General features: G+C 37.2%; 1 protein-coding gene across 4 annotated transcripts in view; it reads left to right on the top strand.

Moving 5' to 3' along the window:
- LAMA2 (laminin subunit alpha 2) overlaps positions 1 to 26688 on the top strand; it is a 335421-nt gene that overhangs the window by 265247 nt on the left and 43486 nt on the right. For all 4 annotated transcript variants that reach the window (XM_030945040.1, XM_030945039.1, XM_030945038.1 and 1 more), the window contains 7 exons: positions 2711 to 2921; positions 4378 to 4494; positions 5620 to 5783; positions 9204 to 9342; positions 14900 to 15002; positions 21620 to 21736; positions 24639 to 24821. In XM_030945040.1, coding sequence (XP_030800900.1) covers positions 2711 to 2921; positions 4378 to 4494; positions 5620 to 5783; positions 9204 to 9342; positions 14900 to 15002; positions 21620 to 21736; positions 24639 to 24821 — 1034 coding nt within the window. The remainder of the gene's footprint in view (positions 1 to 2710; positions 2922 to 4377; positions 4495 to 5619; positions 5784 to 9203; positions 9343 to 14899; positions 15003 to 21619; positions 21737 to 24638; positions 24822 to 26688) is intronic.

The following is a 26688-nucleotide window of genomic DNA, read 5'->3' as shown; positions in this document are numbered from 1 at the left end:
AAGAGTGAAGAAAAATTAATCATTCTTAGAACTCTGGAGGTACAGGTGCATGGGTGTGGATCTCTGTGCTCCACACATGTATGTATTCTCTACAGACCCATTTGAAATATTTACTTTTGCATAAAGTAAGGCTCTTGCAAGCCTCATGATCACCTTGAAGTAGTTAATCATGCTTACTCTTTAGTGAGTTGTCTTTTGTCAGTGATTGTATTCTGTTTTCAGAATTCTGCCTAATGACAGAATGGCACAATTCAGTGGATTCTCTCCTATATTTTCAATGAATTCTCAAAACTTAAATGAAGACGACAAATGAAGTAAAGTTTTCTTGTTTTCATAGATGGCAAAAATTCTCTTACATATGCCATTTTTTCCCTTATTTTCCTTCAAATTTTTCAAATCCAGGCTCTTATTGCCTTAATGTACTGAAATGGCATATTAGTCAATAATTTCTCTCTAAAAAGAGCATATAGAGAAATACACCAGTTGCTGTTCTGAAGTGCCATGATTTTAATATTTATGAAGTATATATTTCACTATTTTGTAACATTCCTTCATGTTTTCTGAGATGCCACTAAGTTGCTATCAAGGGATGCTGTGAGCCAGAATTCTTTCTTTCTGTTTAGTAGGCTGAGTAGCTTTATTTTTGTGTGACTTTTTCTTCCCATAATTTCTCTGATGGCTTCTGAACCTCTATGAATTTCTATCATCCACTTTCCTGGGAGAATGAATTGCATAACTCAGCTATACAGTGTTGGAAGATATGTCTCCTATGTTTTGACATTGCTTCCTGATATTTCTATTTTTGCTTTGAAGAGACATAGGACAGTTGATCACCTTATACATGCTATTCATGATGTTAAAATCCTTATTTCTTCTCCTGGTAGGGCAATTCTAACATATTTAGACTCTCATATACAGTTAATGGGTTTTAATCATTTTGTTTTGAGTTTCTAATCTTGTTTGTTCTCTTGCACTCATTTTGAGCATCCAGACCATTCAGCATTCCATGTGTTAGGTGAGATCTGTGATTGTTTCTTCAAAAACCTCAAGCATTTTGTATAGTTTTATTCTTTTTCTAGGATGGTTTCTAGTGAAAGTAGCACAGCTTATGTGTACAAGACAGTATTTCAAGAAATGTGGCACAGTCCAGTCGCACAAAGATTCTAAAGCAAGGGATTATATGGAACAGATTGCCTCATACTTCATTAGAAAGAGCAGAGGAAAAATGCTCAACAGATCAATATGAAAGTGCTATCTTAGGAGCACCAAGGAAGAGTTTTGAGGTAGACTACTGGATGGATAAGTAGTTTGAAATATGCTATGAGGCAAGGGAATAAAAGGAAAATCCATCTGTTTCATACTCTTCTTCCAGTACTGCAGTGTCATAAGGGTGTCAAAATTTGCCAGAAGCGTAAGACAGGAGCTTCTTATAGAAGAATAATGGAGGAGGTATGAGAGAAATCCTGAATTCCTTTCTACACTTCTGTGACAGGGTGTCAATATTGGGATTTAGTTTTTGATTAAATATTTTGTCCTCAGAAGTTGTGAATTCAATATGTGAATAATTTTTTTTCATCAAAACCAAAGGCAGAATTGATGGGGAAAAAAACTCCAATCCATCTCAGAAAATCCCAAAACTAAGATAACAATTTGACTTCCCTTGGCTTCACTTCAGACCCTTCATCTAAATTATGTCCAGTGTCAGTATATCTTTTCCTCCTTGCCTATATCTTTTTTGTGTGCATTTATTTATATGTTTATTTTTAGAAGATCCCTAATGGAACTGACTACAGGCAGGCCAAATTGCAGGGTTTTTTCAGAAAATGCAGTTCTTGCTTTCCACACTTTGGCATAATGAAACAGGAAGAAAAACTTAATCTGTCCTAGGTGGAAAAGTGATAAATTTCTTCCATAGTTATTATCTATCCTACATATTCCTGTTTACATAGGATTTTTCTTATCTCTAAAGCATCATTTTGGAAGTGCCTGAGGTGCTACTTTTTTTTTTCCTGCCCTTGACATATCATTGGAGTAACACAGTGGTGCTGCCTTTGGTGAAACTGATTTGAGGCAGGCAGATGAGAGTACTCCAGTCCTTTAAAACTGGGGTCAGCAAAATCCATTAAAAATAGTCCAGAGTGTATTTTAGGTAAGCAAAAATTTTTGACTACTGGAAGTCATAAATCCAAGGATCTACGTTTGTTTTTTAATTTCACCAGAAAGAATTTATGATTTTTGACTGTCTAGTCTAAAGCAGTTGTCTGCTTCAAGACAGCTTGAAATTGGGCATATCTACAAATCTTCCTCAGTTCGAGGTAGGAAACCACTTTGTGTCACATGTCACATCAATATGAGTGAAGGAAATCTTTTAGACAAGTTGAAACGTTTCAGAAAACTTCAGTTTGCCAGTTAGATCTCAAGAATGGAAATTAACCAAAAAAATTAAAAAAAAATAGTCTTCAAAGGAGAATATTTGAATATATTCTGCTTCATAAATAGGACCTTAGTGGAATTTTAAAAACTCTTTTAAGAAAGGGCTTAGAAACATCTGTCCTTTCACTTTATTAAGCATGTGTCATCTTGAAAATTACTTTGAGACCTAATTTAATTTCCTTTTCTTTGATTTAATTTGCATATTATTGAGACTATTCAGATTATTTGGTATAGGGAATATGAACTCAGTGTCTTCATAGGTGGCAATGTATTTCAGGAATGCAGAAGATCTTTTGGACAAGGTGAAGAAATCATTTGGTGAGCCCAGTGAGAAAAATGAAGATCTCAAAAATGAGGTCCGGGACAAGCTAGCAGACTACCAAAGCAAAGTTGCTGATGCTCAAGATCTGCTAAAAGAAGCTGCAAGAAAAATCTGGGAGGCTGATCGTTTATCTGCAGTCAACCAAAAAAATATGACCATGCTGGAGGTGAGTGCTGACAGGTTTTATCCTTGATTACTTTGATTCTGATTAAAGATGGAACCTTTGCATGATTAAATATTGAAACAAAAATATAAGCCAAAAAAAAGTATTATAAAAATCTAACTGTCTCTAATATAATTTAAAGGGAGCGTGTTCCTCAGAATGAGGAACTGCACTGGCTTTTAAAAGTAGAATTACTCCCCTGCTTTATTGAAATAATACCATCTGCTTTGTGGAAGGTACACTGGATTTATTATTCTGTGGGAAATTAAATTCATCCCAGTATAAATAGTCATGTAAAATTCAAAGCATGTGCTCAATATTTAAATAGGAGTTCTGTTAAAATCGTTGCTGTCATATATTTGCTTCTAGAAAACTTACCCTTTCATCTCCCTCTCCAACCCCTGGGAAGAAGACTGAAGGGGGTGTGTGGATATTACAGAGTAATAAATCAAACTCTATCCTTGGTAGTTAGTAGCTGTTATAAATGATCTCTCCCATAGAAGAGGGGTCTGCTTGCGATTTAATTTAAATTGCAGAGACTTAAAGAGCATATTATACTGTACATTAACAAGCATTTAACCAAGACATAAAGAGCAGAGTCACCCTAATGAAGATGAATATTTCAGCTCTGTATCTCAGTGAGCTTTCACCTCAAGTACAGTATGAGGTTAGAGTTCTGAGACCTCCGTTCTCAGCAGAGATTTCAGTGCTTGTTTGAATTAAGGAAATGCAGCGATCTGACAAATTTAGGTGATCTCTGTTCTGTGCATTTTCTTCCCAAAGGTGGATGGATAAAGGTTGGAGAAATTACCTGCTATTTCAGTTTTAAAAATATTCTCTGCATCACTGTAGCAGAGTGCCTTTCCAGCAGTCCTGCCCACAAGGCTGCCATGGCCTCCTGTCAAACTAATCTGTGATACTCAGTGGATCTTGCACAGGATCTTGCCAATTCTTTATTCAGAAGTCCATCCTTACCACACAATATGCCGTAGTTTTACTAATTGGAAAACCAGAAATCTTTAGGTTACTCCAAACCTTTTATTTTGCATTCAGCAGTTGATGAAGTACCAGTGGATGGAAGTAGGAAAGCAGCAGAATATTTTTATAAATTTTTCCTTCATTGTCAGAGGTGATTTACAAAATTAGGAACTTACACATCTGGGTAACCATTAGGATTTGTAACTTTCTGGTTCATTTTGCAGTAGTACTTCAGCCAATTACCTCTGTTAGCAACAAAAATCTTTCCACATGGGAGGACAAACACAGCTGGGAATGGGAGGACAAAGGAAAGATACCTTACACGTGCTTTATTCTTGTCACCATCTCAGCTCTGAGAGTTCAGAGTTGCAGAAGGGGCATTGTGGCATGATGACAAAATGCAGTCTTGTACTGAGGTGCTGGCATTTGAACTGTTCTAGTAAACAACTCGTCTTTTTCTTTGTGTGAACTCATCCTATAGAAAAGGAAGCAAGCTGTAGAAGATGGCAGACAAGATGTTGAGAAGACCCTTCAGGAAGGGAATGATGTCCTTGATGAAGCCAATAAACTTGCAAATGACATCAGCATAGCTGTAGAGGTGAGTATTTTATCATCCTTACCAGAGAATTAGTACAACAAAACGTCATTCTGGAAGCAAAATAGATAAATAAAGTAACACTTAATTTTTCATTGTATTTATCAATATTGAAATATTTTACTTGGGATATTTTTTTCCATTGCTGGATAGCAGAAAAGCTAGTCTGGTGTATAAAAATTAATAATTTGGAGTTTTAAGTGATTCATTGGATTACATGTGAGCTAGCTCATAATGTTTTAGGGATTCTGCCATTTATAAATGTGGTATTCTGATTGTGGTACTAACTTTATCTTGAGAATTACAGATGCAACAGACCCATTCACAGTCTCATTGCAACTCTGTAATCTAGGTATAGATTTATCTGCACAAAACCTGTATATCAGAAGGAAGCTTCAGAAATAATTTGTTGCCTGTGGCCACAATTTTAAGTCTAGACAGATCAGGGAGAGGATTGAAATCTCATTTTACATAATATTTTTGAAAATTCTGCCTTAAAAGTTTTGCCAACAGAGTTTGAGATCAGTATTGTAGCTACAAAAAAAAAAGGTATCTTGAAGTATCATTGGTTCTGAAGATATTTCCAGTATGCATTACAGCTTGCCATAATAAATGGAAAAATGCTCTTTGGAGAAATGGAAAAGGAGACACAGTGAAACAGGCTTTTGGAACAGGAATGGCATGTCTTCAAAAAGCATGGTTCTTACTGAGAAGCTTTAGTAAGCAAAAAGACATTGTAGCCACTCAAAGGATCCTGAAACATGAAACTTCTGCCACTTAATAGTTATTACTGTGGAAAGCAGCAATAATTTAATATAGCTATACATGCATCTACATTTAGGAAACATCCAAATTAGTTTATAAGCTTTTAAACCATACAATTCTTTAATTGTAAAAGAAAAGCTTCTACTAAGCTCAAGAGAGATGAGTAGCTCTTGGAATATTGTTTATCTCCTCTCTGCTTTCCAGTCTAGCCATTCTTATTACTCATTCTGTATTAGTTCCCTGAAATTTTAATGCATGGGTAAGTTGAGATAATAGCCCACAAGGAAAGAAGAAACACCCTTATATATAGATACAGAATGCTAGCAACCAGAAATTTAAAGGCTTTCCTTTTGCCATTTTCAGTATGTGGAAGGTGTTGCAAATAAGATACAGCCAATGTCTGATCAGCTGAAAGACAAAATAGATGACTTATCACAAGAAATTCGTGACAGGATGCTTCCAGAAAAGGTGTTGCAAGCTGAGAACCATGCAGGCCAGCTGAATGAATCATCTGCAGTGCTGGATGGGTAAGGCAGACATTCACTGGTAATGCTAAAACCATGAAGCAGGTTTGCAAAACTGCTTCACAGAACTTGAAGGGCATTCCTCTTCTTTGACATCTGTCACTGGGGGTATACAAATAACCAGTGGTGCATACAAGTATAAGCTATTGACTTAGTCAATTTATGTATCTCTTGTAAGCAGTTTCCTACATCTTGTGATTCTTACAGGCTGCATGGACAGAAAAAGTGCTCTCAGATGCACTGAGAACACAGTTTAACTTATCATATGCTTGCTGCTATGTTGTGAAAAAAATATAAATTCTTCTTAAAGAGCTCCCTACACATTTTCACGTGCATTTGTTAAAAACAAGTAGTACTTTCCTTTTTAAGATGACCATTTTGGTAGGAGACTATTATTGTGATTTTTAAATTGCTAAATTGTTTACTGTCAGAAGTCCACCTTAGTGATGGACAGTAATTTCTCCACCAGTTTCAAAACTCTCTCCCAAAAAAGTAGGCGTCCTGGACCAAAATGCTTAAACCCAAGAACAGAAACTTCAGTTTCTGTTTACCACTAACTATCACATTCCTAAATATAAGAACTGCAATGCCCTTCATTTATATGAACATATATGACTGCTCTTTCAGAAGAATGATACTATATAACTCACCATAAAAATAGTTTCATGGAAAGAATATAAAGCAAGGTTTTGTTGGTGTTTTGGGAATTTTTGGGGAAAATCAGAGGGGTGTCTTTTGTTTTATTGCATTCTATGCACTTAAGAAAGCAAGACATAAATAGTGAATGTAATTTGCAATAGTAATACCCAGAAATAGACCAGGGATATTCTGCCTGTTGGACCTTTTCCCAGCATCAACTTCAAAGTTTCATTATTTTATAAAAGCACTGCAAGAAAAAAAGTATTATTTTTTTAAATATCAAGAATATGCTACTTCTTTTGCTGCTTCTATCTTTTAGATGCTACCTGAAGACTTGAATATCCCAAAGACTTGTGAGCAGATGCTTAAGACAGTTTTTTCTTGCTAGAATCTGTAATTTTGAGGAAAAGACTGGAAATTAGCTCTGATATTTGCTAAATTACTGGCTTCATTTACAGTGTAGTTACACTACTGTAGATACCCAGTGTAATACATGTTTTAAGGTGTGCGCAAAATAATGATAGCTGTGGTTTCCTGGGTAAAAATGAATTTGAAAATGAGTGACTTTAGTGTCACACCAAACCACACATAAATATCTGAATATGTGGAAGGTTGTCGTGAAGGAACTAAGAAAGAGAGAAAATGTAGACAAAAAAGATTTTGCTTCCCAGTCAAATATTGGCAAGACATGCTTTGAGATATAGCTTTGTAACTATTCAAAAGAGAGCTTTTTATGGGTGTTTATATATGCTTCTGTCTTAATGTAGGTGACAGCTTGGCCTTAAGGGGCTTAGGGTAGTGTTTAAGATAACAGCACTATGCATACCTATATCTGATCCAGATATCAACCTCAGTTTCTCGAAAAAAACCCAATAAACTCCGCAAAATCAAGGACATTAAAAATTATGTCTAAAGGCAGATTGTTCAAAGTTAAAATTTCTAATGTGATCAGATAGATACACATCTTCAAAAGACAAAGAAATACCGTGGTGCTGTATAATCAGCATAAAGCTGTTTACTTCATGCACTGACAATAAATAGTTACACTTTACAGGCATACGCAGTCTCTATCAGTTAGAGGAATTAAAAAGTGTATCTATCTTCACAACTGGCACTGGAGTGTCTTTCAGACAATTCTAAATTTGGTGTAGATTACTGTTTCTTCTTATGGGAGATAGAGAGGGAGAGCCCTGTCTCTCCAGTCACCCTCTAAGGATTCTAATAATATATTGATTGACAATGAGGATTCTCTTGAGTGTTAGAACATGGAACCATTCATGAACTGAACCTAGGAAAAAAACTGTTATTTCTGCTGTGTACAAGTAAGCATTAGTATAGGCTTCTAGCTTGTGGCTAATTGCCTGCTCATGAGTAAGCACCATTGGTATTTGGCAAATTCAGTTTAGGTTTTTCCTAACCAGAAAGGATTTGAACCATGTTTCTAAGCAGTTCTTGAGGTACTTGCTAGGTAGCTATTCTGGGCTCCACATTTGTTTAACAGAGCATCACAGAAACTTAGAGTAGCCTGGTGAGCTCCAGCCATTGTTGAGGAAAGAAATTCACTTTTCCACAGATGATGCAGAGGCAGCTCAGTCATGCAGTTTCTGCAGTAACCTAAAGGGAATCTCTCTCCCTCTATTAGCTACGTGTTGAATCCAGGGACTATATCTTCTGTCCACTTTGTCTTTTCTGTGGCATTTTGTAGAAATCAGTGAGTAATTGATGCGAGGATCAGAGCCCAGCTGTCACAGTTCTCCAGAGAACAGATAAATTACTGGGATGAATTTTCCTTTCTTACACACACACCCTCTCACTGACTAGTTTATACAAGCTGGAACAGGTCTAACAGGAGTAATCTCTGTCTCTCTCATATTGCCATACACCTGCATGGCTAGAAAATTTCCCAGAGAGACAAAAATCCAAGTTCAGATCCATTCTTATCCAGTTCATATGGGGATTTCAGTCCATTAACACTTTATTCTTAAAATCAACATAGGCATTGGTCATAATGGCTACTGAGATAGTTGTCTTCAAGTTCATTCTGTAGGTGCAGAAATTCTTTGTAGAAAATGTTTTAATATATCATACAGAGAGAATGCAAGGAAAGTTATTTCCCCAGCCTGCTGACTAGAAATTTCCTTAGGAAGCAGTCTAGCTGAACGCTGTCGCTGCACCAGCAAATACTAACTGTATTTAATCTATTTATAGCTATCAGAATGGAGTATTTCTTTTAATTAACATCACATTCAATATGAAGCATTACTGCCTAATGTTTTCCATTTTGGTCAGCAAAATTAACATTTAGGATTTGGTTTAGACTGTGAGATCACCTTCAAAACTAGCAATTCTGTGTTTGGCAGCCAGACCAAAAAATTAATTTTTCAAAGATTCTACTTTAAAACATGTCTGTGATGATCCTTCATACAGTGCAAGTTTCCTCAAGTTGCCTGGCTCAGCACATAGCCTAAAAACCCACATGATGAATATGTTACTTGTATTAGAGCATTAAGCACAGTGTTATCTTTTCTCAGTGTCTATTTTTATCTCACAGAACTTCCTCTTTTAGCAAACATTGTTCTTTATGTCTTTCTGCCCAGATGAAATATGAATTCCATTAAACACATGATGCCAGATCTCCTAAAATCTCAAATGTAGCGTTGCTCTCTAACACCTTAGAAATAGCCTTAGAAATACAGGCTGCTGGGTTTCAAAATGTAGGATGCTCTGTTCCGTTGAGCTCTGGCAGCAGGTTTAATGGTGTGTTTACTTTCCTCATCCCAACAGAATCCTTACTGAAGCAAAAAACCTCTCTTTCAATGCCACACGGGCTTTCAATGCTTATACTAACATCAAGGATTCTACAGACGAAGCTGAAAGAGTTGCCAAGGAAGCCAAAGCTCTTGCAAATGAAGCTATGCAAGAGGTAAGGAAAATGAGTACATTAAAAAGAAGGTTTAGATTTTTTGTGGAATGTGCTACATCTGATCTCAGATCCATGTTTTGCCATCTTAAAACTTTATGTGAAGACATTTGCCATCAAACATTCTTGTTTTTGTGATCAGAAAGCTATGCCTCTATCAGAGCTCTGCGTACCTTCAGACAGTTCCTATTTGTTCCTAACTCGTGATCCTTACTTTTGTTCCCCATTTTATCTACTCTTTCCTCCTTCTGTCTTCCACTTTTTGGTCCCTGTGTATAGCTCAAGCCAACAACTTTGAGTCAGGAGCCATTTGATATTCAATAGTGCAAGTTTAGATGTGGGTAATACATTCATTAAATATGAAGAGCCCCGTACCTTAATTAACTCTTCAGCTTAGTTCCCTGAAAATGCTTGGAGGCACTTCTCTGCACATTAGATGAACTGCATGCACCTGGCCAGAATTCTAGAAATGGAGAATTGTAGGAGGGGTGTGGAAATTTTATTCACTTTGTGACCTCTACTAGTTTTTGCAGAAAAATCTTATTCTCACTATGAGGTAGCACCTGTAAATTTCCAGAGAAAATGAAGAGAACTTTTAAAAATAGGATTGTAAGGTAAAGTCAGCTCTCCACCCTGGGTCACAATGAGGAGCTTATGCTCTTTGATGCATATACTGTGAGCAGAAAATATTCTGAGCATAGCCAAGATTACCTTTTAGGTCAGATATCAAAGGAGTTAGTGGCTAATTTGTGGGAGTCGGTCAGAGACCAACAGGCATGCCTTTCACATGCGTACAGAAATGTGAGGCAGTGACAGTATGAGACTGCCAGAACTTATATTTGATATAGGAACATGCAGATGAGCAGAAACAACTTGTAGTTACAGCACTTGCGCATAAATAAAGGTAGCTTACAGAGAACTACTTCAGTCAAATGCATGATAAGAATAGCAAAATCAATCGCATGCTGTGAAGCTCTGTATTTGTCAGAGGGATATAGTGAAGGAGCCACTGCCCAAAAATTTTAATATTTGTAGGCTGTTTACATTTTCAGTGTTTTTTCAAATTACACTAACTACTGTATTTCTCTCTTAATGAAAAAAATCACCTCACACAGTAGTTTGTGCTAGTTCTCTGTAAACAGCTCTTTGTTTCACCAGAATGCCTAATTACACCAAAGAAGTAAATAGGGGCCTGGCCCTTTTTGTTTTTTCTTTCTCATTAAGATTTAATGTGATGTCTTTTTCTCCTTTGGCAACTTGGAATGAGTGAGACAGGCAGCTGTTTCAGGGATTGAAAAGGAGAAAGAAAAAAGACATAGAGCAATAAAGAAACAAAGCTAGCAATTACAGGATGATGACAAAAGTATATATATCACTGGGTGATTATAGCATAGAGAGAAAGGGGATTGATAATTTAAGTGATGGAGGTCAAGATGGATGATGTGATGTAAATAGAAGCAAGTGAGTAGCAAGGAAAGAGATTAAAATATTAGGGTGATGTTTTCAGCATCTCCTTTGCATGTATTCATTAGAAGGAGCTTGGGTTTTTTTATGAGCAGTGTATGTGAAATGGGGATCTAGTTGATGAGGAAGAAAATTGAGGCAGCTGATGCCTTTTAAATGTGATTGACTTGATGTAGAGGTCATTGGTGGTTTGCCATCAAATTGCTGCAGAGCAATTGACTTAGCTGTTTTTATATGTTCATTTGAGGGTTTTGAGCCAGATTTTAAAAATATGTCAGCTGTGAACTACAGTCATCACTTCTTTATTCTGTTTCCTTGTTTGTATTTAAAGACTGTTGAATGGTTGCTCAGCCTAGGAGAAGAGTTTAACTGGTAACCAGGTAAATCAGGGTCCCACTTTCTGGAGGTCCCAAGGAGCTTTTAGCTGAGCTTCAGCACAAGACCAGGAATGTACTCTCAGTCAGGGCTGTCTAGAGCACAATGGCTCAAAAAGTCTCCTAGATGGCAGCATTGGTGAATTTGCTCCTAGAAGGCAGCATAAACCCCTAGAAAGTGTGATGCCAGCTTGCTGAGAAGTTGCATCACACTTGGGGGACCCTGTGACATGATGGAGATCATGTCTTTCCCCTCCTTTTGAAAGATGGAGCATGTTCTCTTCTGTATGAGAGCTGCTATGGATGCCTGTCTTCTGTAAAAGACTCTGCGTTTCAGCTGTGAATAGATAATGGAGAGAAGTGCTGTAGCTCACTTTGCTTCCCTGATCCTCACCTTTCCTATGCAGCAGGAATAATGTTGGGACAGGGGGATGAAGGTTTTCCAACAGCAACAAGCTGGTGTATGAACCAGAGACTGTATGGACAGGTTTTGGTTTTAGGTTCTATCCTCTACATCACTGGATCAAATTATTTACAAGAACCTTAGTGATATCTCAAGGGTTTTTTTTTTTTTGTTTTGGTTTTGGTTTGTAATGGGAAAATGACTTAATTTTCAAATTAATCTAATGTTGCTAAAGCATGAATGAAAAGATGCTCAAAATCCATCGTGATTACAGGAAGCCTGATAAATGACTGAAAAAAATGTATTAAAAATATGACAGAAAAATTCCTCCTGAGGTTTTTAGGATGGATTTGCTCTCCCCTTTGAAAGCAAAATAAATTCATCAGAAATGAGAAATCTTTAGTATTCTGGCAGTTTCAGCATTCCATTACTTAGGTAGTAACTGATAGGAGTCAGGTTAACATATTCTGGTCTTATCTCATAGATCAGAATCGTAGTTGTACACTATATATTAAAAAGTGAATTATTCTTAGGCTTTTTAGAAAGGACTTAAAGGCTGGGGACCGTAGGAAGCACAGGGGATACATTGAGTGTTTAGGGTCCTGCTTTCTTCTTTGATTTTGACTTTTTTTGTAGGCGGTGCCCCAGCACCTGTTGGGTGTCTAGATTTCCTAACATAAAGCTGCCTAGACATCCTTGGTAGGATGCCCTGAGTTGTAAATCATTTTTGGTATCCATCTTCAGGACTAGTAGAAATGAGAGTAACCCTATTTCTTGCATAGGAGGAAACTTCACAATGTAAGTGTATGGGAAAAGAAAATAATTAAAGAACAAGGCAGAACTATTTTTAACTGATTTGAATTAGCACTAAGACTAAAAAACCTTGCACCTGTGTAAGTTCATGTGATCCTCAACACTGCCCTAGTGTGTTTATGCCTCTAAACCATGACTGAGACAGCACTGTTTGGGTACATAACATGGTCCCACTTCTGCCAGAAGATGAACCAGAGATTCAAACTGCATAGTGTTTGCATGGGGAGAGTAGGGACCATGAGGAAAGGTACAGGGAGAGGAAGGTACTATCTGCAGATTATTGACATTTTGGAAGAGACAGAATTAGAACAAATTAAATTCTAGAGACCCTGCAATTTTCAAATTTATTTTGAATCACAATCTTTTTTTCCTTTTTTTTTTTCTTTTTTTTTAAACAGAATTTGTCCCAGTTTAGAAAACAATGTCAAAGTCTGTTGGCTGTAAATCCTAATAAATTATAAAAATGATAAAGTGGTTCACTGTGACCCAGGCTTGCCACAAGTGTACAGACTCACCTTACACAAAGTCATAAAATCTTTGGGTTTTAATTACTGACTGCTTAATGACTTGACATCTCACGGACCACAGGAAAAACTAATAAAAAAGTTCATTTTCTATCAGATGTCTTAATTAATCCTCATTTTCAAGATTGTTTTTTAAAATATAAAATAAAGCTTTTAATTAGTACAAGTTTATTTCTCTCTGAAGGGGCTCTTCTAGTATTAACTTTATGCTGAAACCTGTTTCTGACTAATTGTCAGCACTTGCCCAATTACTGTCCCTGATTTGATGAACTTCCTGGTATTGCATTGTAAATCTGGCCTTCCAGCTTCATTTTATTGACTATAAGCTGCTTCAACAGCCAGTCAGCCATGCCTAGTTATAAGACAATAATAATAACAACAACAATAATGATTATTTTTGAAGTCTGTGGTCACAGAGTGATCATACCCTGGGTTCTGTTTCTAGTAGGAAAAGAAATTTAAAAGTATTATCTGATTTGACAAGTGCATCTGTCACAAAATCTGGCCAAACATTCTTCCTTCAGGAGCAGTCTTTGCTTCACTGGGCAGTTTTTTTGATTTTTTCCTGTTTTTTTTTTTATATTTTTCTGTTACCAGTGCTGCTTGTTACTATGTGGTAGAGAAAATCTGTAAGAAACTAGTTTTTTTAATCTTTTGAATGTATATGTTTTTGTTGTTGAAAGGAACGTGTACACAGCTTAATATTTCAGGTGAGCTTGGGAAATGGCAGCGATGTGTGCCTTAGTTCTTAAAGTCACATAAAAGCTTGTATTTACATCCCATCTAAATACAAGGAATTCTTTAATAGCAATATCCCCGTGACATGGCAACATATATACTGTGAGATATCCCCTAACAAAAAGCTTGGTTCTGAATTTTGAAAGTATCCAAAGCATTCTCTAAGATTTTTAAAAGAAAGAGAAACAGCAAGTTCTCTACATGTTTTTTACAGTGTCGTTGAAAAACATCAGAGCTTCAGCAATATGTGAAATGTCACTTCTGGGCTTGCTCATTATAAAAATAATGAATAGCAATAATAATTGTGTCATTTAATTGACACACAGTTAATTTTTGAGTATATGTATCTGCCCTGGAAGATGAAAAGTAGCTGCTTCTTAATTACATACCAGTTACAAGGCTATGACCCACGACTAATGTAGAATGTTATCTGGCTGTCAGGAGTATTCTCAAAGAAATGTATTCAGTATGATGTGTGACCTGAGTTCAGTCTTACAAACTGAGCAGTAAGTGGTTCAGAACCTGGAGCATTTTCTACTGACTGAAAACACTAATCTAATTTAGAAAAAATCATTCCATCTATTGATCAGTCTCTGCACTGAAGGTAGAGATGGATGTTTTTCAGGAGAAAGATCTTTAAGTAGCATGATAGGATGAAGGATGGTAACTTAGTAATAAAATTCTTTCAAATTAACTGCAGTTTGCCCTTCTTTTAAAACTCTATTTCTTATTTCTTTACTCACCTAGCAATTATAATTCTTTAATTTAACCACAAATGAATCTCAGTTGTCATTATTTGAGTCGTCAGATCCAGTCTGGCCTCTAAAAGTTTCTGTAGCTGTAGTTAAGAGAGAAATACTGTATTTCATTGTGTTCTGTCCATAGCTGGAAGGATAAATACATGTTTAAGTTGAAATATGTTTTGTTTGTTGGTTTTGGACAGTTCTGCTCTTAGAATCAAATTTTAATTCTGTTTCTTTAATAATGTAAGCACTGTCTCTCTTTATTGAAGTAATCTCTCATATTCCAAAGGGGATGCGACATTCCATTAAAAATATCTTTTAGAAAATTTTAGATTTTTTTTTTTATTTTGGTTCTGTTAGACTAATGCTATGGCTATGGGATGTAATTCAGAGCCCCCTGGTGTGCACATTAAATGTAGATGACGGTTCACTTAGATCACGATCACATGTCTTTTATGACCTCAGACTTTGCTTTTTGACACTGTTTTTCTCTGTCCACAGACGTCTGGTCCTGAAGGATCACTGAAGGATGGCGCCAAGAACTCTCTTAAGAAAAGCTTCAGGGTCCTTAATGAAGCCAAGATGTTAGAAAGTGATGTTAAAGGTATGTGCAGTATATGGCATTCAGACCCACTAAACAGAGGAAAACAATGTTATGAGACTGCTGTGCCTCTGGTATGAAGAATCCATATAGGAAAAAACTAGAATTCTTTACCTGATTTGAAATTGGACAGTGTATCAATGAAGAAGATTCTCCTGCTTAGTGTCCAAGCATTATACAAGAATTCCTGTTTCCTCTCTCCTTTTCCTGGACAAGAAGGCTGAGGAGGAGGGAATTTAGGTCTTCTCTTGCTAACTACAATAAGGGCAAGAAAAATTGCACGCGGTAAATATTCAAAGCTGAGTTTTAAATTTGTCACAGAGATGATGCATTAATCTTGTCCATCCTGCTAGCTTAGTTAAACTAAGAAACCAATAAGACACTTGTTTCTTATTAGAATCAATACAGATTTTCATAATAGTGCCCTGTCTTCCATGTTTTTTGTGTACAAAATTCTCTTTTGCCTCCTGGGAGATACCTTAAGAAGAACATACAGCATAAAGGAGGTGATCCATACACCTTAGTCATCTTTTGGCTATTACTGCACTTCAATTTAGTTTTGGCAGCTCTATGATTTCCAACTGCAGAACTCATTAACAAGTAAACACAATGTTTACTAAGGTCATAAAGCATAATGTTTCATAAGGTCATTAATTGCATTTCATTGTCATACAGTGTTTGAAAGTGAAAAACATTATTATTTTCTTGTAGCCGAACTGAGAGAAAGAAATGTGTCTGAGTTACTAGTAAATCTTAGGTGTATATTTAGGGTCTTCTTTATTGCAACTCTCTACTTCCAGATTCAGTACAGATTTAGGGCTGGAGGAACACATTGCAGGAAATATGTTATAGAAAATCACAAGACTGTTGGACGAGGCCAGTAGCATGGCTGAAGCAGAAAAAAATTGTGATGCTTTCTGGAATGCGAACTGCTGCAGTTTGCCATGGCTGGTGTATCAGAGACACTAAAATGGCTGTGTGAGGCAGCCTCTCCCCTGCCACAGCACTCCAGTGAGCACACTCTGCAGCTCAGAGTGGAGTCCACAGCTCTCTGTGCCCCCCAGGCAGGTATAGTGGAGTGAAGCACAAGGACAAATTAAAATGTTGTCTCTACAAGGGTGGGTGTGAATTCCCTGTGTCCACACAACTGTCCAATTTAACCCTGAGACAAGATATATTACTGCAGAGAATTTTGAAAAAAGTTATTTTCCCATTGTACCAATGAAAATTTAAGTTGATAACAGTTTCGTAATTCAGAAGAAAATGTCCAGACAGTCTAAAGATTCATAAAGCAAACTTAATGCAAGCAGGCAGCAATGCTTAAAATGCACATATTAGATCTTTGTCTATGTTTTTGCCCCAAACTGAAGGGTAATGAGATGGAGCTTTCTTTAATGCTTTCCAATACATCTTAAAGTGCTTCATAAAGACAAACATTCTGAACTTGAACAGTATGCCTTTTTACATCTAATAAAACATGTCCATGCTCCACAGCTAGACCCGTGGAGATCAGTTAACATTGTGCCCAGAATGCTGATGTGTAAGAAGAAAATGCAATGACAGACTTCTATTCCCCACTCTGCTTTTGCACCAGTGGTAATATTATTAGTACTGTGAATAACATAGAACATGTGTTGTTAGTATTATGAACTAATTCTTTCTAGATGTCTTGATTTTCCCACGAGAGAAATTGAGAGTTCAATGTCAAACTAATAGAAAGGTATTTTCTTAGAATCCTTATAAAGCCACCCTTTCAGAGTCTCAGCTGGAAGTGCAGGATGGCTAATGGGCACTCTATAAAGATCTGGTAGACAGAACTAATCACTAGCTTAAAATTTCTCTGTCTGCACTATAGGAAGTACATTAGTTTAAGTAATGAAGACCCATAAGCCACTCAACTAATATACACTCCAAAAATCCAGCCTGAGCCGTGATAGAGATGGGAGTGTTTTCTTCTTACATTATGACATTCCCCTGATTTGTGGCCAATTACCTGAGTTATAAAATGGCTGTTAATCATAAAAATGTTTTATATTACCACCAAAGACTGCTGAAACAGTCCTTACAAAGCAAAGCTTGTGACAGAAGCTATTAAAATGAAGATTTAGTCATTTCTCTCTCTGTGGGGTTAGAAGTTAGAAAGAATAACCCTGGTGGGAGAAGCAAAATCTGTATGTAGTACTGTGGCTAGGAAGGAATTCTGAAATTTGGCCTACCAGTGTATAAATGCTGCTGATCAATAAAAAGTGAAAATAAGATACATAAACTCCTCTTCAGCTAGAGACTGCTGTCAGGTGGCTACTGAAATTCTGCTGATGTAATTTGTTTTGCTTAAGAATTGACAACTTGAGGGGGATGTGTCTTGTCAGACAACATGTGAATATTTTTAGCTAGAACATTTTCCAGCTGATAGGCAACATATCCAGCTGATAGATCCCTTGTTTGTGTATTCTCCTCTGAGTGATCTTTGCTGACCTGGCATATTGTATTCACCAGATTATGGCAGTCAGTGCTGAAGGTACTTTTTTAAAAAAGTTAAACTTAATTAGCTGCATTTCTCTAGTTACATTTCTTCTCCTGTTTGTTTCTAACGCCAGATTCTTGCTTGGTTTAGGAAAAAAACAATCAGCTTGTGACCCATGTTCCTCTTTATAGGATGAGACTGTGGGGAGCAGGAATGCTATTTGGAAGAAGTAACACAAAGATAACAGAAAGGGATGTGTGTAACAGTCAGTTCATTTCTGCAGTCTCCAGTCAATAAGAACAGATGCGTTTCTTGCTCCTTGGTAGATTTCCAACTTCAGTCTGGTTTTGGGATACATGAATTTAGTAAGCCTTATTGCTGTTTCTTGTGCAGTTTCATGTGGAAAAACTGCATTTATTCATACTGCCAAAAGATACCTGTTTCCTCTATGTTCCTCTATATGTTTGTTCCACCATGATGGTGGCATATCATCAGCAATTAACCAGTGTCACCTATTTATATGATCTGCAGAGACTTGTAAAACCCTGTGTCTCTCATAAATGACTCTGTATAAACAGTAAGTAACTAAATTCCTGAGTTCATCTTAAGATGAAATATATGTGCACAGCACTGTTTGTTTTCATTTGACTCCATTCATGCAGAGGAATAAGGGATGATGTTTTATCCTGTAATGCTTTGTTTAATATGAACAGAAATTGAAAATCTTTGTTCATGTCAACCACGCCAGCAAATGCAAAGGCCGATACATGCAAAGTCCTTCAGGTTCCTGCTTACTATTTAGGGTTTAGTTTCAGCAGTGCATGACTAGTTTTGCTGATTTGAACAGCAGTGCCTTTACTGGCATCTTGTGCCATCTCTGTGCAGAGCTGATCAAGTGAAAAAAACAAGATTGAGATAAATTTCTCATGATACTGCTCAACCTACACTTTAATGAGAGTTGACAGTGCCTGGCATCTTTCAGTGCAGACCTACTAACCTCTTCCAAGTCAGACAGGCTCTGTAGTTTGGAAAAACTTAGATTGTAGCTGCCTGTATTTTGACAAACTTCAGCACTCAGCTGGAGGATCTGGAGGATTTTGGGCCTTCAAATCATTGCCACAGTTTTTTTATAAATGCTAATAATTAAAGGATGTGGAGAAGCTGACATGAAGTCAGTTCAGTTTGTGATTCATGCAAGAGATTAGTCCAGTGCTTAGTGAAGATGCCATCTGGATTACAAGATAAGAAGTTACTTCAAAACAAAACTTAATATCTCTGTGAAAAATGAACAATTTCCTTGAAAAGATGACATGGAACATAAAATCTCCTCACTTCCCCTTGTGTAAAAGCCTCCCTAGGAACACTTATTTATGGCTTTATTATTGTAACTAAAAAAAAAAAAAACCTACCCACAGTAAAACTGTATTTGAGGAATAAAAAGAAAAAATGCTAAACAGGTAGAGGCTCAATATTCAATTTCAGAATTTCTAGGGAAACTTCCCTTGTTAAATTCCATAAAAACCAGTTTGCTGCTATGGTTACAAAGCTGTAAAGAGAAGTCTGGAAACATGATTCTTCAGAAGTATAACTGGGGGATAGTTAGCATGCTGGACAGGCAGAGTAGAAAGGAAAAAAAAAGATTATTTAAAAGTATGTTACAAAGTTAGAACACCACCACCATAAATGAGTCAAACTTCTCAGAAATATTGACACATTTTATAAACACCAACATTCCACTAGAAATACCAAGAAATTATCAGGCAGACTATAATTTCAGAATTAAATGGTGGAAATAGAAGCAGTTTTTTTGGTATTATTATTTAATAGGAAAAGAACTCAGATAAAATCTCAAGGCACAAAAGACCAGAACCTCATTAATTTATCCTGGTTTAACAATATCATGTTACCAGTAGCCTCCTTCAGCAGTGGGGACGTAACCTGTCATTTAAAAATAAAGCTGTTTTTAAGGAGAAGAGTGACCATATCATATACGCAATTCTTCCAAACTTTATTCTAGTGTTAACTGTGCCTCTCACAGTTCACACAAATGTCCTGTTCTTCTGCAGAGCATTTTGCAGGAGTGAGGGCTTATCTCCAGGCACTCCTACAGTCCTGTGTGTTGCTCTAATTTAAATAAAGCAAACAGATTTCTTCATCAATGACATTTCAAAAAGTCTAACAACAAAAGTATACTTCTCATTTAAATTCCATGTGCTGTTTCAGCCTTGCTCTAGCCTTGGAAAATTTAATTAATAATTTCTTGTAGGCAATATGAATTTTGTTTGATTTTTCTCCTTACAAATTGCTTTTTGCACATCTAACTTTAAGAAACCATACTTTTTTAGAATTTGTGGAATGTGAACCACATAGGTGTTTATTTTCAATAACCGGTCACATACCTGAAAGTCACAGTCATAGCTTGTCGTCCTGAACTCCTTTTCCACAAATTATTCTTCTCTTCTGGCTATCAAGCTCAGTGATGTTAAATTAGTTTCCTAGTAGGATATGCCTTTAAGGTAAGAAATTACCAGCTGTCTGTTCCAAAAAGCTTCATATTGATACAGAGAAATAATGAGAAATGCCCACTACAATAGTTGTTTAAGCAGTAAATGCATTTCTTTGTGTCAAACTTTACTTCTGAATTTTGGGATCATTGAAGCGGTCAGGCTGGGGAAGGATTGTCCTTCTCGGACGTCCCGGCCAGCTATCCAGCACCGCTAGCAGTAGGGGAGCACTATCCCGATCTCCATGACTCGGGACAGCACCTAAGGCAAACGCCCCGTGCTATGACAGCAGCGCTACCTTGTGGTAGGACGTGGCTTGGCTTATGGCTGCAGTCAGCAGAAAAAGAAGAGAGCGCTCTCCAGCTGTGGTGAACTGGGGTCTATTCAGTTCCAGGGGAACCGACAGCCGAAGAGAGTTTCTGGGAGGGTTGCAACAGCTTATAAGGAGGGAGGGAGACAGGGGAGGAGTTGGTCCTCTGGTGAATAGAGTTTTAGAGGGGAGGGGGATACAAAAGATTGACTTAGGGAAAACACCAATGGGGATAACTTGAGGGTGGAGCCCCGGCCCCTGAGCCAATCACTCGACGCTCTAGCTGGAAGTTTCCAGAGAGAAGGGCGGGAGTGCCGAGTGACAGACAGGGCACCGGGGAGGGATTTGAGAAAGGATTAGTCTCCAAGGCAACTGGGGAGGAGTTGGGATAACTGGCAGCACAAGGGAGGGAGGAGAGAACCAGGGCAGAACCATTACATGATAGGGGGAACAGAACAGTCCAACTTATACAGACCCAACACGACAGATCGTGTCTGTTTCCGTAGCCATAAAGCTTAGCTGGGATCTCAGTTTTGATTTTATTGCATTGCTCTGCTGGATACAGTTCAAAAGGCCCTGCATAATTTGTCTTCAAAATAAATGCTGAAAAATAGGAACCTGCTTGTAAATGAGGACATCAGTTTCAACTGTGATGTACTAAATATGACACACCTGTGCCTTTGATTTGTACTGGTCCTTTGATTTGAACCAATTCTTAACTATGAATGTTTTTACTAGGTGGGTGTTTTCCCAAAGAATTTAGATTGTTTATTTCATAATAACCTGATCTTACTGTATTAATCTCTTATTGACAATTAGTGATCTTGTATTTTCCTTGGATGTTCTGTCAACATCTTTGAGAAAATACAAGAGAACTAGGCTCTGGCCACTCTAATTGCAGCAGCAAGCTGGCCTAATGGGTCTTGGTTCTTTCACACCACATTCAACTCATTCAGCTTCGGCAACCACCTTAAGAAGAAAGGCAGTAGCTTAATCTAGGAATCAAAACTATGACTAACATCACAGTTGTTGAATCTATCAGTGTGAATTTGCCTAAAACATAACATCATAGCAAATTCTTTCCTCAGCACACCTTTGAAAAACCCATATTAAGTATATACAACAGTACAAGGAACTCAAACATCTAGATACTATGGAAGTAGGGAACTTAAAGAAACTGGAGAAGATGATCAGTGAACCCCACAAGTTCTGCTGGATTTCCTTATTTTCCTTAATGAAAAGTGGCTTGCTTGTTACTATGCATTTTAAATATTCATAGTAACAAAGAAAGGATAGTGAAAATAAAGAGTTAAAGCATCTGTATCATATGCATTTTTTCTAGAAAGGGGTGATGATCTGAACAGCACACAGAACAGGCTGAAAGATGCTGATGAGAAGAATTCCATTCTCTTGAGAGCTTTGAATGAAACCTTAGGAAAGCTGTCAGCCATTCCTAACGGTAAGTTGGAAAAGTATTGCAACATTTGACTCAGTCATGCTCTTTTGTTTCTTTTTCCATCGCTGTGAAGTGATTTGTCTCATCAATTTTTGCCTGTGTCACACTGGGTCTACTTTGACCACTGGCTGTTATAAGACAAAGATGAGCAATATGAGAGAGAAAACTGAACTGAAAATATTTACATGGTATCAGTCAGAACATTGGGATGGTAAAAGGTACCATGCTTCTGCAGTTTGCAGAAGGTTTCTGAAAGAAAATAGTTATGATATCAGAAATTATGATGCACTCCAAGACCAATAGTCTTTTGTTTATATGTGAAAAGTCTTTTTGAAGGTAATCTTTAAGGAAACACTATAATTTCACCAGTGTAGTTTAACCCAAGAAGAATAAGTCTTACTGACTTTACAGAAAAAGCAGGGTAGAATTTGCTGGGTTTTGTCTTCCCTTTCTAACCCGCTCTCAGCATTTCCAGCCACTGTTTGGTGTTGTACATCTTTTTTAGCCTGTAAATTTCTTGGAACTGGAACAGGTTTTCCTCAATGGACTCTGAAGTGCTGCACTCTTGTGACCCACCCTGAAGGCAAGGGTGGCTGAGGTCCTTAGGTTCTTGTTAATGGATCCCTTGGGGTGGATTAGAGTGAAATGTCAGTGAATGACCAGTGTAGATAGATAGCTAGGTAGATGTATATGTACATGTATACATACATATAAATATGGCAGGTTAATTTTAGAACTGTTTGGTTGCAGTAGAAAGGAGGTATGTAGTCATTTTGGTTTTTGACTATAGAAATCTGACAATATAAAAGGTACAAAAAAGGAGAGGAGAGATACTACACATATGGATCCATCAACAAGACTTGGTTGTTGCAATTTATCTGTCCCTTGTTCAAAGTGATGGTCACAGTCTTGATCCATCCAGGGTCGGGGAAACCCCACACAACATAAAGTTCAGTGGGTTAAGGTACCTTCAGGTTCAGGTGGGAGCTCCCAAGTATCTCCCCTGGAGGGTAGTTTTACACTGTTTGATGCAGCACTGTGGCTCATATGCTGTCCTCTGGCAGAAGGCCCCAGAAATGAGTCTGGGATTTTTGGTGGTTTATGATCCCTTGTAAGACATGGCTGCTCTTACTCTGACTGGAGTAGTTGGGGCAGGTTGTCTCAGAAGGGATGAACACCTCCAGGCCTGTGCGTGAATGTCCCAACACACGCCCCCAGGCAGGCGAGTTTTACACCACAGTCACTGGTGTAAGGGAGGATATTGGCATGATAAAAAGCATTGTCCCAGCTCCACAGGATTTGCTTCTTATCCACCTTTTTCCTAATCTGGCTCAAAAAAAAAAAATCTCCTTGCTGGACAAAGGTCACTTTGTTTTGGGTATCCTCTGGTGATGGGTGAGATACTTGGGCTGTTCTTATGCAAATCAAAGGTTTCATCACCACACACCCAAAAACTCTGCTCCTCCGCTTAGTTTAGGAGTTATCTGACCTCAGCATAGTAACCTGCTGCTTTTGCCAATGGACCACTGCTTGAGTCATTAGCCTTCAACATTTCAGTGTTTCACATATGCACATTTGTGATTCCCCGGTGACTTTTATTTTTAAATGTAATACTCATTAAAATCCCAAAGTCCTGGGATGTTAGCTACATTGCATTGTGATAGCAAGGGACAGGGAGCTATATCTCACTTTCATTATAATGAATAGTGAGAGATAAAATGAATGTTTTAAAAAATTAAATGTTTAGAATCAATCTATTTTGCTATGAATTTTTTTTCAATGAGCACTTTATAAACTAAAGTTTCACCTTAAGAAAAGTCTCTGAAGAAAATCTGTATTCTGTCTGATTTCTGATGGTCTAGAAGGTTCAGACTGGTAGTAATCCCTTAGCATAAACAACAATTTACTATTCATCTTGTACATTTTTGTGGCTTTAAGATTACAGCTAACTGAAGAGTTTTGGTTTAGGTTTAATAATCCTTGAAATCAGCACTCACAAAATAAATGGTTTAATATTTTGTACTCATCGTGTACCATTTCTTGGGTTTTGGTCAAGATACTGACATCATTATTTGTCTTGAGCACAGATAGATGTCTCAGTCAACCAAAATGGACCTCTAAGGCCTGTTAACCTTAGGACACAGAATACTAAATATGGAACAAGTAAAAGTAATATGAATTATGCAATCATTAGCAATGTAATAAACTCTTGGCAGATTAGAATTACAGGATGCTTACTCTTGGCACAAGGACACTCATAAAAACAAGCAGATGAGTATTAAGAATGAGATTCAGAGCAAATAAATGGCATGGATAAGAAAATGGAGTAAATTAGTTGTCCAACAGGAAAATAATCAAATGAGGAAGGGAGAGAAAATGACCCTGTCATATATCTTGTTCAAGGATTTGAGAGAGCAGAGAGCAGCTTAAACTAATAATTCTTCTGTCTCTGCTATACTAATAGTCAGATAAAAGCAGAAAGATTCAGAATGAGATAGACAGAGCTCATGTGGGACAAGAACGAACATGTGCAGGGATGGAATTATTTAAGGTGTGGCTGAAAATAATTTGTGGGACTAATAGAGGGAAGTCACACAGTTACTCCAGCTTTCACTTAGCCAGAAAGATGCATGACCTCTAATAATGGTGCAAAAGGAACTACTTAGATATGATGAAAAAAGGCAGTCTAGGTTCTCTTTCCTTTTTCTTCTCAAGACTGACAATGATTATTGTTTATTAAAGATTCTGTTGTATTTCTGAGGTGCTGTTGTATTTGAGGGTTTTTTCAGAGCCAAAACTGCAGAAATAAAGGGGGAGTTTTTTGGAGCACAGATATATATCTTTATTCAAAAAAGTTACTTCTGCACTCTGGGCAATCATTTTCATTATCATTTTCTACCTACAGATACAGCTGTAAAGGTACAGGCAGCCAAAGATAAAGCAAGACAAGCCAATGATACTGCGAATGATGTCCTGGCCCAGATTAAAGACCTCAATCGGAATCTCCTGGGCTTGAGAAAAAACTACAGTAAACTTACGGATGATGTGGCCAAAACAAATGCAGTTGTGAAGGATCCAGTCAAGAACAGTAAGATCTTTTTTCGGGTTGTTTGGCGGTAGTTTTTTTCAGTTTGTGCTTTTCATTTCGTATCTCAAAATGAAACAGAGACACTCCAGAATTTCACTTACATAGCATTACTACAGTATGCTGGGATAAAAGGACTCTATCACTTCTATTTTCTGGGCTTCTTATATATGAAAAGGGAACAGAGGTCCCTTTGAATGCTAACGATTCTGTGGAAAGAATTTTAAATCTTAAAAGACTAGTGCCAGTAGTTGCAAGAAAAGCTAATGTCAGCAGGATGCATGTGTAATGGATAGATTTGTTCCTCAGATTACTTTTTAAAGTATTTAGGAGATGACTAATCAAAGATTCTGACTGGCAATTCACTGCCTGATTCAAGAAAAATACCCCATACTAAATCTGTCTTCAGTCAATCAGATAATCAGTCCTGGGAGAAGTGCATGGCTCCTTTCATATACATTACTATATTTGGTAGAATATTGAAGACACTGAAAAAAAGAAAGAAGATTCTGGGAATGGGATTTTATCTGCTATTTTTTCTTCTTTTTTTTTTTGCCATAAATTCTGTTATCAAATGTGAGAATTACTTTAGCATTTTCGCTTTGGTTAGGATGGATAAAAATTAATTCTATATTACGATACATTTTATGGTAGATTGCTAGACCATCTCTCATATAGGACTATACAGCCATAAAACCGGAGAGTCTTTAGAAAATGACTGAAGGGCTAATTTCTCAGCTATTCTGGGCTCCCCAGATTCTTGCCAGCTTGATGAAGCTGGGCACCTGAAAACATACAGTTTAGGAGGCTGTCATTCTCATTCTGTAGACAAATATCCTCTGCCAGTTGTTGCTGTACAATGTTGCTGTAGAAGTGAAAGAAGTTAATCCCAATGGCTGTTATTCACTGCCTGCCTACTGCAAGTTCCCTGTTGCTCATAGGCTGAGATAAATGTTTGAGCCTCAGTACAATTCCCATTGGGTGCGTGCAAGTTTAGACAGTATGAAAAGGAGTTAATTGAAATACGTTGGTTAGATTACAGCAGGTTGTAGATCCAACAGATCTGTAAGGTCTCTTGCAGGGGAGTGGGAAACAACTGAGAAGCAGTCTTAAAGCAGTCGTTTCTTGGCACTGCTGAATCTAGACTAGGCCATCTGTCCTAGCTCAGGTATTCTGAGCCTGTGTGTACATTAGCACTTTAGTTGAGATTAGGAGTGAGAATTTAAAATTTAATCTCTTGATTTTCCCCAGTCACCATTATTTCGTTTGCAGTGAAGAGTGGTCTTAACACTTGCAAACTGTTTCATAAAGCTGAACTGTGAGATGTTCTCCAGAGGTACACTTCTGTCATTCTCCAAATGTTAATGGATACTTAGATTACAGAATGAGATTAAAGTAATGTGGGGTGAACCATTCCAGATGTATGAAGTGAGTAGTATCATGACTAAATGCAAAACTAGACGTAGCCTCTCTATGTCAAAATTCAGATGCTGAATTCTCATTTTGATAGATATGAAATATTTAAAAGAGAAAAAGTTATTTATAGACTCATCCTATCCCTTACGTTACTTTACATTTCTGTTTAGATCTTCAAAACATTCTCTTATGTTGTCTTCTCTCTCTTATGCTATTCTCTGTTTTTCTCTTTTCTTTGTCTCCATTTCTTGCCTGCAGAAATCTGTACGTATGTTTTTCTTACTTGCAGCTTATAGTGTGCATTTTCCAGTAAACAATTACTCACTGCTTACCACCAGCCTCTGCATGGTCCTCTATGTTTCTCATTCATTGAAATAGCTAAATAGTTACTTTTTGAGAACTTTTAGATAAAGTGACTTGGTAGCTAGTTTAACTCACATGAAACCTTAAGAAG

This window comes from Camarhynchus parvulus, chromosome 3, assembly GCF_901933205.1.
Source record: "Camarhynchus parvulus chromosome 3, STF_HiC, whole genome shotgun sequence".
Taxonomy (NCBI): Eukaryota; Metazoa; Chordata; class Aves; order Passeriformes; family Thraupidae; genus Camarhynchus; species Camarhynchus parvulus.
This window is presented reverse-complemented; position numbering and strand designations above follow the sequence as displayed.